Source organism: Heterocephalus glaber, unplaced genomic scaffold (genome assembly GCF_053883595.1).
Source record: "Heterocephalus glaber isolate CG9 unplaced genomic scaffold, H.glaber_assembly_v1.0 deba00001104, whole genome shotgun sequence".
NCBI classification, from domain to species: Eukaryota; Metazoa; Chordata; class Mammalia; order Rodentia; family Bathyergidae; genus Heterocephalus; species Heterocephalus glaber.
Window position 1 is genome coordinate 581,128 of NW_028258193.1, and position 13,330 is coordinate 594,457.

A 13,330-nucleotide genomic window follows, 5' to 3' on the forward strand; every position below is an offset into this window, starting at 1 on the left:
GGACAACTGAGAAGGGGCCCATGTGCCCGGCTATCCAGGCGGGCAGAGCATAATGTCCCCATCACTCCCAGACTTAAATGCTCTCATAGAGTGGGGAGCTGCAGTGGAATGGAACTTTTAAAAGTGCCTTTGGGCAGGACAGATAATTTCATTCTCCTTCACTATCTTCTCTGAATCCTTCAGCAGGGAAGAAATAAACCTGGTATGGTCCTGCACGGCTTCCCTTCAGCTGCGGCCGGCTATGGAGTGATGTGTGCTCAGGTTCTCAGCAGCAGCAGCTCCTCTGAGATTTAACACCAGCCTCACCGCAGCCAGGGCTGGCAGGGCATTGTCAGGATTGGATATGAGCACCAGTTTCGAACACAGATTGTCTGCCTTTGGGGAAGTTGAGGTGAATTCTCCCATGACTGTTTATGGCTTCGCTTAGACCCTTGTATTTTCCGATTTGGGGTTGAATAAAAGGTACTTGGCATGTTCAAACGAGATTTGTGGCCGTGGCAGGGGGGTGCATTGCTTAGATGGGGCCGGAAGCTGAGTGCACGCCTGTCATCCCAGCTGGGGGTTGTCAGGTTCCAGCCTAGCCTGGGCGTCTCAGCAACATAGCGAGACCTTGCCTCAAAATAACAACAACAGAAAGGGCTGGGGCTATGGCTCAGTATGAAGGCCTTGGGTTCAACCCCCAGTAGCAGAAAAAATAGAGACGCTTGCACTGGGCGGGTGCCGTGCTGGTGGATGCAGGTGGGACCATGTCGGGGAGGCTGGGAGCAGGAACAGTCCCCAGCCTCACGTGCACCCACTCGGTGGCACTAGAGGAAGCTGCTGCACCCGGGGAAGGACAGCCTGCCTCTGGAGGGTGGGGGAGCGAGCCCGGGGGTCTGCTTCCCCAGCTGGGTCCTCCAGCCTCCTCCCCCAGCCAAGGCACAGGACACAGCCTCAAGGGTGGAACCCCTCAGCGCAGGGCTGTTGATGCCAGAGCCGCCCTGTAACACAATGGTAAGAGTCTCTGTTGTCATCGTGTCTGTCTCGGTTTCTGTGGTCAGGACCCCGGATCCTGAGGGAATAGTGGCTTGGGCGGCTGCGTCTGGGCAGGAGCTGCTGGGGAGGTGGCCATTCTGGCTGGACCTGCCCACTCCACCCCATCCCACGTCACCACTGCATGACCTTCTGGTGACCTGGCTCATTGCGGCTGCTGTGCCATGCCCAGCTTCCCCTGGGTAGGGGCAAGGCTCCTGCGTGCGTGCGTGCGTGGTGACAGCGTGGACTGGCTCAGGCTGCAGGTGGATGGGTAGCTTTCCTTCTGGTCTTCCAGACGCTTCGAGAGTAGAGCGCTGAGTGGCTGCTGTCCTTCTGCACTCCTGGGTTGTCTCCATATTGTCTCAGGAGTGCTGGCTCTGTGTCCAGCTAAGCTGGGTGGGGATGAGGAACACACACAGGTGCGCTCTAACTCTGTATTTTGCATGATATTTACTAGGTACACTTTTAGCAGTCCCTTATTTTATTTTCTGTCTGAGTTAGATTTCATCAGGGCTGAAAATCACCAGTAGCATCTCACGACTGCTCGTGTTTAGGCGAGAGTTGTTCTTCTCAGACTGCTAGTGTTTAGGCGAGAGTTGTTCTTCTCAGCTAGGACCACTGGAGGGAGATGGAGCAGACAGGTAGTCATCCCAGAGAAAACTCATGCTCTCGTTAACTCTGCTGTGGGACTTGCTGTGCCTCAGCCAACTGAGTGGGCCAGGGACACGTGACGGTCCTGGTTCTTCCCTCTCCACCCTGCTCAGGCTCCTTGCTCATTGAGTGATGTGGCTCTGGGCTGAGGATGTCACAGGCCAAGGGACAGCATAGCCTCGTCGTGCAGAATGCATAGCGTGACAATTCAGCTTTGCTCTAATGAGCTGGAGAAAAGCACAATCAGACATTTCCCGCCAAGATCTCTTCAGTTGCAGCGTTTTGCAGCCTGTGCTTTGCATTTGCTTTACATTGCAGAATTGTCTTGAGAAAATCATCTTCCGTTATTTTTCCCTTCCCTTCATTTATCAGATAAGATATTCCTTCACCTTTGACTGCTCAGCTGTGAATAAAGCCTGGCTTTCTCTGTACTTTCTTTTTGTGACTCAGCGATGATGAAAGCATCTTGCTTGGATCCTCAAAGAAGACCCAACATAATGGCCCAGCAAGGTTCTATGTTGAGGCTCTAATTGCATCTAATGTTTGAAAAGCCATCATGAAAATTGGTGGGTCCATTTGCCCAAGGGCAGCAGTCCCTTGAGTGCTGCTTTTGCCATCTTCCAGGACCTATCAGGGCATGCGTCCTCAGAATGGCAGCCTGTCCCAGGTGGGAGACAGCCCGCTGCTGCTGATTGCCTCCCAATGAGGTGCATGCCATCGCCCTCCTGCTGCCTGCTCAGTCTGTGAGACGGTCCTGGGCACAGCAGCACTTGTGATGCCTTCCTCTTCCCTGGGTAATAATCTGAGGCACTTTGTCTTGCACAGGTTCTGCCCGGCATCCTGCAGAAGCACTGCTGCGTCCTCCCGGACAGGAACACAGGTAAATCCATCTCTTCCTTCTGATTCGAGGATATAGGCTGCATGTTGTTAGCAACATTGAGAAATGTGATGTGTGATTCAGAGGATCTGTGCGGTATTAAAAGTTGTTTTCAGTGTAAGATTATATATTGACCAAAAGAAGAGAAAAATGGAATTTTAAGACTTGCAATGAGTTCTGAGCTGGGCTCAGAAATCTGTTCTTATTGACAGAGATTCAAAGATTCAGTGGTTGTTCTCTTGGCTTTTTACAGGAAGCTCTTTGTCTTACTGTGTTGGATGTATTGGTTCCAAAGTTGTTTCATTTGTTGATTGTCCTTCTTCCCTAGAAGCAAGCCAGCGGCGGCTATGTGGGGGGCGTTGGACACCCCCAGGCGGGAACATCTTCAGGATCTCAGAGTGCCTTGATGCGAGACCGTGTGTGTCACCATGTGTGTCTCCCTGGGGCAGATGTGTGGCAGCAGGGTGTTGGTGAGGTATTCCTCAGGGCTTTTTAGGAATCTCGATGGAGTTGTTTTCATCAGAGAAATCTGTTTCAGGAAGAGAGGGAGAAGGTCTTATCTCTCCTGCCAAGGCAGCTAGAATTACTCTGAGATCAGTGGCGTGCTGTCCACTGGGCGTAGGCTCAGTGTTCTGGTGTTGGGTAAGAGCTGCTGTCTCTACTTGTGCTTTTTACCGGTAACAGAGTTGGTCACAGGGACTCTGATGGCGATGGGGCACAGTCCTCTGTCAGAAGTTGCTCTGCCTGGTGGGAACAGTGTGCTGACCAGCTGGCTGGCCAGTGCGGGTGGGGAGGTGATGTTTAGGTCATGCAGCACCACGCGCGTGGAGGAAATGTGGTTTCCACCTTCTGCTGTGAGCGTGAATCTAGCAAGTCACCCGTTGCGTTTTTTTCAGAAGGCCCATGGAAATGGCCCTGTTTTGTTCTCACACATGAAGCAAATCTCAGTTATGAATTGGAGCATTTTATTGCTTAATGGAGAGGTGTGTTTAGAATGCAGTTGGGTGTTTTTGAGCTATTTTTCTGAAAGTCTTGATTAGTAAAACACAGATGAACACATCGCATGGGAAGAAGGAAGGTGGTCGCAGACGTCTCCCAGTGGTGTGTGTGATGCCATTTGGAAGCCATCAGCTAACACGGTAGCCTCTGAGTCCCTGAGGACCCTTCCTCAGGTTCTGGGAAGTGTCGGGAACCATGAGGAAACATGCTGGAAGATAAGCACTGCTCTCTGAGGGTCTCAGTGGACTTGCAGTATGGAAATGAGTCTTCTGCATTTTGAGGCGGTTGTTTATATGCAGAACTTAAGTTAGTATGGAGGATGTTGCCACCTGGAGATGCTTTTATTTGAATTTCCTAAGAGTCCAGGTGACAGGCCCTGGATCCAGGCAGGCTGCCCCTGCGTGCTCTGAGCCTGCCGTGGAGGACGCTGGCCACTTTCCCTAAAATGCGTCTGCACTGTAAAGCCTTTCCCCTTGGAGCCAGGTGGCTGTCACTTGAGGGTGAAAAGGCAAGGGTTTGATTAGCAGGAGTACTTGGTTGGGTCACAGCTCTTAATGCACATGCGTGGTTATTCAGAATTCCAGCTCCTACCACATAATTTGATCTGACGTGTCCGGAGCTGTGTAATTATTTAGGAAGTGTTGTTTGGCAACAGTGGTGCTTGCTTTTGCCTTTCAGTAACGCTAAAGGCCCTTGTGGATGTGAGTATAATTTGACTTTACTCTAGTGGTTTTGTAGGCTTCTGATTGGAAAGATAACTTCCGAATGGGGGTGGTTTGGACTTTGGAGGATGAAAATGTTTCTGCCGGTGGGTGGTGGGGATGGCTGCACAAGGGGAAAAAGTGCTAACGCCGCTGAGCTGCGCACAGCTAGGACCGTAGAGTTCACATCACGTGCGTTTTACCAGTGTGTGAAAAGATAACTTAGGGTGAGTCATGACTTTTATCTTCTTGGCTTTTACTTTCTTGAGAGGTGCTGTACATGCCTTCAGCCGTATCTATGAGGTGTGTTTCTGGGATAAACATGCCTGCGTTTGAACGAGGTATCACCATTTCCTCTTGCCGTTTTGATTGTTTGTGGTGGCTTTGGGTAATAAGTGAGTTTCATTGATTGCTCCTTGATATGATCTGGGTTTGGAATTTGTTCTCCGGAAAGCTGCGGCACAACTGGGAGTGCGATTTTCTACTGAAGGATGAGCGTGGCTGTCGCAGAGGCTGTCTTTCCGTGCAGCAGACATGAGTGCTGCACAGTTCTAAAGAACACGCAGGGTCGGGGTGTGGTTCCTGGGAGAGCAGTGGTCACCTGGCATATGCAGCCTCGAGTTCCACGCGGGCTATACTCGCAGGCATCCTTCCTCTTCTTGTTTTGTGACTGTCAGTGTCTGAGCTTTACTCTACCATGTGTTTGCCACCTCCTGGAAGGCCCAGCTTAGTGCAGGGGTGCGGCAGCCAGGCCCATCTGGCAGTGACTGCTGAGCAGGCAGCTCTGCTGACTCTGGCTTGAATCCTGTGCCAGCTATTACTGCACTGGGCTGCTGAGCCAGCATTACTGGTCTTCCCTCCCTCACTTTCCTTTCTGGGTAATCAGCTGTAAGGGATCATGGAATCCAGGGGACCCCTGGGACTCTGCTCCCTGGGGGCCGTCCTCCTTTCTGCCTGGCTTCAGGTTGCAGGGACTGTGGCAGACTCTGGGACCCAGGCACATAAAGGAATCCCAAGTGTGTGCCTTGTCCCTCGTGGATGGAAAAGCCTCTTTGAGCAGGGACTTCCTTCTGCTCACTGCACCATTTTGTCATGACTGGGTGTTTTTTTGAAATTAAATTTGTTAGATTCTACAGGCAGTTTTTCTCCTCCAAGTCACAGAAATCTCTTGCATCTACATGAATACTTTCTGCCCCTAAGCTGGTGGAGTGGAGGGACAGGAGGGACAGGAACTTTGATTCCCTTGGTGAAAAACGTAACACACAGCGTAAGTGATTGGTATTTATTCTGCTATTCCATGTTTCCTAAAGTTCCCTAAGACTTTCCATGAGATGTGTGTGTCGCTCACTTATGAAGACTGGTGGGGAATGCATCTGTGGCCACCGTCCATGGAATATTATGTGGCTGAGCAGTCTGTCACCCTGGACAAGATTTGAGCAGCGATCAGATCACAGCTGCTCTTGGAGGTCGGCTCCTTTGCCTCGATCACCTGCAGAGTTTACTACAGAGTTGCTCAGCCACCTGGGAGAATCGAGCTCCTACTCAGTCCTGAGTGCAGTGAATTCTCCCATTCAGACTACACAGTTGGCTGGGTTTGCCTGGAGCATCCACCAGGGCACAGTCGGTTCCACGTTGAGAGTGGCACAAATCTTGGAAGTGTTGGTTCTGCAGCACAGTGGCAGAGCTCATGCACAGCTCTGCCGTGCCCCTCACGGTGAAACCTCAAATAGGAGAGGTTCTAGCGGTGATTGACTTTTGAGGTGAGTTGCATTTCCAGTTGGCAGCAGATGCAAGATGACTGAGAGGTGCTGTATTCACAGATGTCAGTGTTTGTGTGATGCCTATCTGCACCGTGGAGTGGCTCTCTGGAGACATGGGCATTGCCATGTCTGCTGATGCCTGCCAGTGATTTGCTGGTTACCGTTCAGCCACCAGCTGTCTCGTAGGTGGGGAGGGAGAAGTCAAGCCTTGACCATGCTGTTTGCTGTCTGTGGTGTAAATCCTCCACCTCTTGCTCGATTTTAAGCTGGTGCAGTGAAGTCATGGACAGGGCTTGGGGCACCCTCACCTCCATGAGTTCTCTGTCCGGCTGGAGCCAGCTCTGTGGAGAGGGGTCACCTTTGCCTCTGTGTGCCCTTCCTGTGATGTGGTCCTTGGTGGCCGTAGTCAGTACATTATCTACCTGGTGCAGACTGTGGGGTTGGGCTTTGGCTAATTCAAATCTTGGATTAAAAGGTGGTGTTTATAACAGGGTACTTGACTTTGCAATATCTACGTAGGTCAAGCAAATGTTTACGTGGCTTCCACGAGGCTGCTGAGTGTTCACACTCTTACGCAGGATGTTCAGGCCTAAGAGTGGGGTGGAGCTCACTGCATCAGGAAGCTCTCTGGCAGGCAGGCAGGGGGCTTTTGGAGTAGGGGCCAATGCTGGGCACGTTGCATGTTCAGTTCAAAAGGGCAGCAGGCCTGTCATTGTTAAGTGGAGGAAAGACTGTGATTGGTAATTCTAAATCCCTCAAATTTCTTGTGAGCTGAAGGCTTTCCAGAGCCTTTAATTTCATGGTGAGAACAAACAAGGGAAAATCAGTGAGCAAGTGTGCCTCTTTCCCACAGGCCTGTCTGCCAGGGATGCAGCTTGCGGTGACTGGGGCTGGCGATGCTCGGAAGGAGTGTAATATGGAGATAAAATGTGATTCCATTATTTTAGGCCTCGCTTGACCACAGTTCATAAAGATAGGTAGACAGTGACACTGTCCTTGCTGTTGTGTTTAAATTCTGACATTAGCAGCAGATGTTCCCTGCTGCCTTTCTGCAGGGCCTTCTCCTCAGGAGCACTTCTCACCGACATTGCTGGTCCTTAGACTCCTGAGAGATGGGAACCACTGCTCCTGTTCTGCAGAGAAGGAGACAGACCCAGAGGCAAGGACTTCCCACCTCGCACAGCTGCTCTAGCTGAGACTCGGGGGTAGGTGCCTGTGCTGGCTTAGTGACCTTAGCAAGTCCTTCACGGTCCGCGAGTGACTTTCTTCTCAAAAACAGTGCAGGAGCTAGGATGTGGGTGAGGAGCCCCAGTGTAGGATGATCAGAGGATGGGAGGCAGCCAGTGTGTTCGCAGCTGCAGGACAGAGGTGGGCTTGGCCGGGAGGATGACCCACAAGGCGCTCACCTCCATCGGGATCGGGCAGTGGCTCTTCAGCCTCTGGGTTGAAGGTAAGATTCCACTTCTCTGAGAGTGCAGAGACTTCAGGTAAATGTCTTTTTACCCAGATACTGAAATTATTTATAATGCTCTTCTCTTTCCAGAAGGAATGGAGGTTGTGCAAATGGGCTGCCGTAGGATATGATTTATGAGCAAAGAGTAACAGAGGCGAGGCCAGTGTTGAGCCCAAGCCAGCATAGGAGTGGAGATTGTTTTCTTTGTGACCTGTCGCTAGTGACCCAGTGCCACTTCTGAGTGAGCAGAATGCCTGTTTTCTTGCTTTCAGTCTCCTTGTCCACCAACTGAAGAAAGAAAAAAAATCCTCTTATTAGAAGTGCATTATTTCATAAACTGAAAATGACTTTATTAGAAAATTGGCTGTGCTGTGTAATTACTGCCAGAATGGAAGGTTACAGGTCAATAGTTTTAGGGCCAAAGCTGTTTTATTCTATGTGGCTGATTCTTAACCCTTAGACCCATGCCTATCTTAGGTGGCATCTTTGCACTGAGTGGAAAAGCCTGTGTTCCAAGGGAAGCACAGCCCTGCATGAGGGCAGCTTTAGACCCCATCCCAATGTAGAGAGTGGGACACAGGTATCTCGAGGCCTGCTGTGGAGTGTGTACCAGCTTGATAGGCATATGTGAGAGGTCGCACAGTCCACGGCTACCTGTCCTGCAAGGCCTGTCTCCCAAGTGGCCTTGGGATGGGACCTAGAATTGGATGGTGCCACCGTGATGCAGCAGGAAAGATGCCAGCCACTCTGTGTGGCTCAGCTATGCTGGGCTGGGGGTGACACCACCTTCCTGCAGGGCTATGCACTGGGGAGGTAGGGAGGCAGGTTCTGAGTCCCCAGCCTCCACAGCCAGCATGGGTGCATTCTGATCCCAGGCCTTTGTGTGTAACCAGCAGCACAAAGTGTGCTCCAGGTCCTCCTGAGGACTAGACCACCAGGGTCACGTCACTATTTTTCAAGGAGAGAAGTGTGTACAGAGCAGACATGGAGAGTCCCCAGAGGGATACCCTGGAACCTCATCCTCAGCTAGAGCTTGGGGCCAACTCCACCAGTGAGAGGCTCCCGGCCCCTTGCCCTGCGCCATCGGATGGTGCTTCAGGCCTCACTGTTGAGATCTTCACCGACTGGGTCATGGGGTCCACTCACTCTCCTGGACTCCAGCCATGTGGCTGCTCATGGATCTGCTTCCACTCCTGCAAAACACACCGCACATGTGATCCACAGGTCATCCCATGTCCACCTATCACGCCCTCTGTCCATCAACTCACCCCTTCACACATGTACCCACGACTGCATTTCTGGGGTGTGTTCACCATGCTTCTGCTTCACTGCATTCCTTACACTCTTTTTCCTTTGTGCCCCAAGTTTTCTGCCCACTTATTTTGTAAGCTGCCTTAAATTCTTTTTTTTTTTTTTTTGGTACCGGGGATCGAACTCGGGTCTTTGCGCTTGCATAGCAGGTGGCGAAACCACTGAGCTAAATCCCCAGCCCAAGCTGCCTTAAACTCTTGTAAAACTGATGACAAAAATGAGGTCGACATCCATGCCATTGCTAGTGGATATCCCAGTGCAAAACCCTTCATCACAAAACAGAGGAGAAGGCCCGATGTTACCTGTCTGTTATTCCAAAACAAACACTGACCTCTTGGGGAGCAGAATGAATGAACGGGGTCTTGTTCTTATTCTGGAACTTGGCCTGGGGCCAGATAGGGGCTGAGTGCCTGGGAAGCTGGGCTGGCGGTTACTCAGGGCTTGCCATCATGGCCCCATCCAGTTCTTACCAGCTGGGCACGACTCCTAGTATGTGCTGGGAGGACTTGTTGGTCCCTGGGAAGAGGTGAAGGACCCAGAGAAAGGCAGGTGTGCACAGGACTCGTGGGGCACCAGCTTCTCTGTAGCTTGCCCTTGACCTTCTTTAGGTAAAAAGTCGAGAAGCGCACACACATGCATTTTCTGAGGTGAAGGGCTGGACCTGGCAAAGTGATTTTTAAGTCATTGCCCGCCCCCCCCCCATATTAGTCACTTTCCCATCACCAGAACACAGTTCCCAAAATGCGAAACTTCAAGGAGGAGAGGTTTGATTTGGCTCAGGGCCTGTCCATGGTCAGCTGTCTCCAAGGCAGAAACAGCATGGTAGAGGACCTGGCAGAAGAAAGCTGCTCACTTCATGGCAGCTGAGGGGCAGAGAGAAGAGTGAGGAGCAGCTGGGCGCAAGAACACACACATCCAGGTCACACCCCAGTGACCACCTTCAACCAGGCCCCGCCCCTACAGCATACTCAGCCATGAACGCCCCCATGGGCGAACCCCCTCATGAGCACAGTGCCTCATGATCTAATCACTGTCCCAAAGCCCCATCTCTGACTTTTGGGGGACATTCTGTATCTAAACCATAATATCCCCTGAGGACACATAGCTGGGTTTGGATGTGGGCATTGTTTCTGGAGGTCCTGCTGAGGATGTGCAGTGGCTGTGTGACAGAAGGCACCGTAGGTCTGGACCCAAGACAGGGCACACAGATCTGAGGTCCCTGTGTTCTGTTCTTCTGAAGTTGTATAAACAGCCAAGGTCTGCACAGGATGCTCAGCCTCAATGGACAGATGCTCTTCTTTGAAACTCTTCATTCTGGCATTTGAGCAGTGAGAGGTTGAGGGTGACCTCTCTTCAGCTCTCTCTGCGGGGTGGAGATGTCTACTTCCAGGGGAGGGCCTCCCTGCAGGATGTGTGGATTGTTCTGCACACAGAGGCTGAGACCATGCCCTGTGGAGGAGGTGCCCAGGGCACAGGCTGGACTGCAGGAAGACAGTGGTGGCAACACTGGTCGTCATCTAAAGGACTGATTGGTCCTTCTGCTTTCTCATCTTCTGTATATTTTAGACATACAGATATTTGGGTTAAGGTCAACTAGCTGGAATTGAAGATGAATTGGTTGTCTTACTTTCTTGTTGTTCAGACAAAATACCCAACCAACACTCTCACAAGTTAAATGAGGAAAGGTTTATTTAGCTTACTGTTTGTAGAGGTTTCATTCTCTAGTCAGCTGGTTCCAAGGCAGGGCGGCATGGCAGAGGGGCATCAAAGAGGAGAAACAGTCCATGGCAGGGCAGGCAGGAGGCAGTGAGGCTTCTTTCTTTTTTTCCCTTTTATTCCATCCAGGCTGCAAGCCCATTGGTCGGTGCCATCCACACCCAGGATGGGGCATCCCTCTTCAGTAAATCCATCATCCACACCCAGAACTATGTTAAACCAGTCAGTGGACTAATCCAGTATCACACACCCATGATCCAGTCACTCTCAAAAGCCCCACCTATGAGCATGTGAGCTTTTGGGGGTTCATCTAAATATAAAACATAGCATTGGTGTACTATTTTTATGAGTTATTGAAAATTTTCCAGCACATTACTTTTAAAAATACATTAAAATTTATTAATAGCCTGAGCATTAAATGCTGTATTTTGAAAGTAAAAAGTCTTAGTACCTAAAAATACAGTATCATATGATGTGAACTGAAAGGATATGATATTAATTTGAAACTGGCTTAATATATTCGCAAACAACAGTGTAGTGAGATAAGGAAGGGGTTCTGTCCAAACATAAAGTTGGGGGTGTGTCAGGGCTGCTGACGTTGGTCCTGACTGCAGAAATGCTACCCTAACACCCTGGCAGGTGTGGCAGCACTCCTGACTTGTCTCCATACATGTTGGTGCTTGTATATTAATGCTGTGTGTCCGTGTGGCAGGCCTGTATACACACATGTGCACTTCCATCACATTTTTGTAGGACATGTGATGTTTGGCCGGTCTTTATTCACTTGTCTTTGATGAGGAGAGCTTTTTCTCCACATGCTTCCCTGATCAGGTGTGTGGCTGTCCCAGTGCCCCTCCACCTAGCTGGCTGACTGTGGGTCTCCTCACCCTGGGCACAGGACCCTGGGACTTCTCTTTCGTGGGCTGTGATGTTGGGGACACCTGGGGCCAGTGAGAGGTGACAGGCTCTTCCCAAAGAATCCCAGCTCCTCTTGTGGGACCCTGTTGTGTCTGATCCTGTGCCCCTATCCATCTCATAAGTGGGATGTGAACGTGCACCTCACCTCTGTTCTCGGGTGCAGAGGAGGTTGCAGAGATGACCCTGGACCAGAGCTGCCTGGTGCCTGGCCTGGGGCTTGAGTCCAGCATGTCCTGCTGGCTGTGCTCTGAGTGGGGCACTGGTTCTGGGACAGAAAGGTGCATCTGCAGAGCCTGCTGCAAAAGGTGCCCAGGCCCTGCAATTTGTGCTGGTGTCTTGTGTGACTGAAGATAGTTTTCATGTTTGCCAAAGGGGGAAAACATTGTGAAGCATTGCTCAGAGAGCATTTTATGGTTTAAAAAACCTGCAGTAAAGGTGAAAGGTTCTAAAAAGCATGATTTTATTTAAATTCAGTGAAGTCAGTGATTGGTTGGTTTTGACAGTACACTGTGTTTCTCAGCACTGCCAGAATCTGTGATGAGGAGACCACCCTGCTTGGACACATTGCTTCCAGAGGAGCTGAGATGACTGAACTGCACACTGTGCATAATGGAACTGCTTCAGGGTGCATTTTAATACCTGCACCTTGAAGCTGAATGGAGGTGTTGGGACCGACAGTGATGGATTTTCCCAACCCGGACTTGGTTCAGCCACGGTTTCATAATTCAACAGGTTTCCAGGAGGCTCATAAATCATGTTGAAAACACTTGATTTATAGCAGTCATTTCCTCAGATACGAGTCAGGGTTAATTTGCAGGGATATTAAGGGCTGATGTACAAATAATGAAAGAAGAGAAAATGTTTTTTGTGGGAAACAAGGCTGGGATGCTGAAGTACGGAGTTGGGAGTCAAATCCCTGGGTTCTCGGGGTGTCCTGTAAGGATGGAGCATGTCCCTGCATCTTAGGCTGTGCTGCTGTCTTTGCTGCGTGATCGGCCACTGTGGGACAAAGTATGTCTAATGTCCTGTGGCCCATGTGACGGGGGACAGACCAGAGTTCTCGGTCACGTGGTGTCATGGCTGTTACATGGGGCCTAATCTGCGTCCAAGCCAGCAGACAGTTTCCTCTGTCAGCCCAGGAGTCAGGTGTTCTGGAGTCAGGATGAAAGAGCCTGAGAAGTGCCCTGGGGGTGAGTGGTGCCTGCCTTCATGGTATCACGCATGCACATTGATAGGCCCACATTACCCTTGTTTCCTTCCCCCAGGAGTGAGAGGGGTGGGAACCCCAGCTTCACATTCTGAATGGACATTTCCACATCAAGAACCCGTGACTAAAGCTGACGTCACTGTAGGATTTTGCTAGGAAGGAAGCAGTTGGTGACATTTCAATGCATCTTTCATAGGTTATCAACAGGATTCAGGGTCAGGATGGCATCTTACCAGCTAGGATAACACCTGGCGCTGGGCATGTAGACAGTTGTTGGTGGACGTGTTTAACCCAACCAAATAAAACAGGTGCTTGTGACAGACACCTGTGGCCAATTCCTGATTGTGCACATGTAGGAGAGAAGGGCAGATAATTAAGGGAAAGCATTTCTGAGACTGTCTTTTAAAATAATGAAACAAGTGAGGCCTGCCCAAGGTCTGAGGTTCATAAGAGGTGTGTAGCAGGGTAGCAGGTGTTGGTAGGTGAAAATGCCGTGTGGTTTCCTGGATCAGGTGGCAGGCACAGCACATTGGCCTCTGCAGAGAGGGACCTGTGAGTGCTCCTCAGAGGTGCTGGCCATGCTGCTGTGGGTCCACAGCCACCAGCACAAGCCTCACGCTGCTGCTGCACGAGTAAGCATAAAACATGAGGATGTGCACATCTGGGGCCTGCAGGAAGCTGCCCTGGCTTTTGGGCTGTAGCCAGGCCTCGGGAGTCTTGGTG

At 50.8% G+C, this 13,330-nt stretch overlaps 1 protein-coding gene across 5 annotated transcripts in view; it reads left to right on the top strand.

The window, feature by feature from the left end:
- Dlgap2 (DLG associated protein 2) overlaps positions 1-13,330 on the top strand; it is a 520,842-nt gene that overhangs the window by 126,749 nt on the left and 380,763 nt on the right. For all 5 annotated transcript variants that reach the window (XM_004869559.3, XM_087210079.1, XM_013067367.3 and 2 more), the window contains one exon: positions 2,491-2,545. In XM_004869559.3, the coding sequence (XP_004869616.2) occupies positions 2,491-2,545 (55 nt within the window). The remainder of the gene's footprint in view (positions 1-2,490; positions 2,546-13,330) is intronic.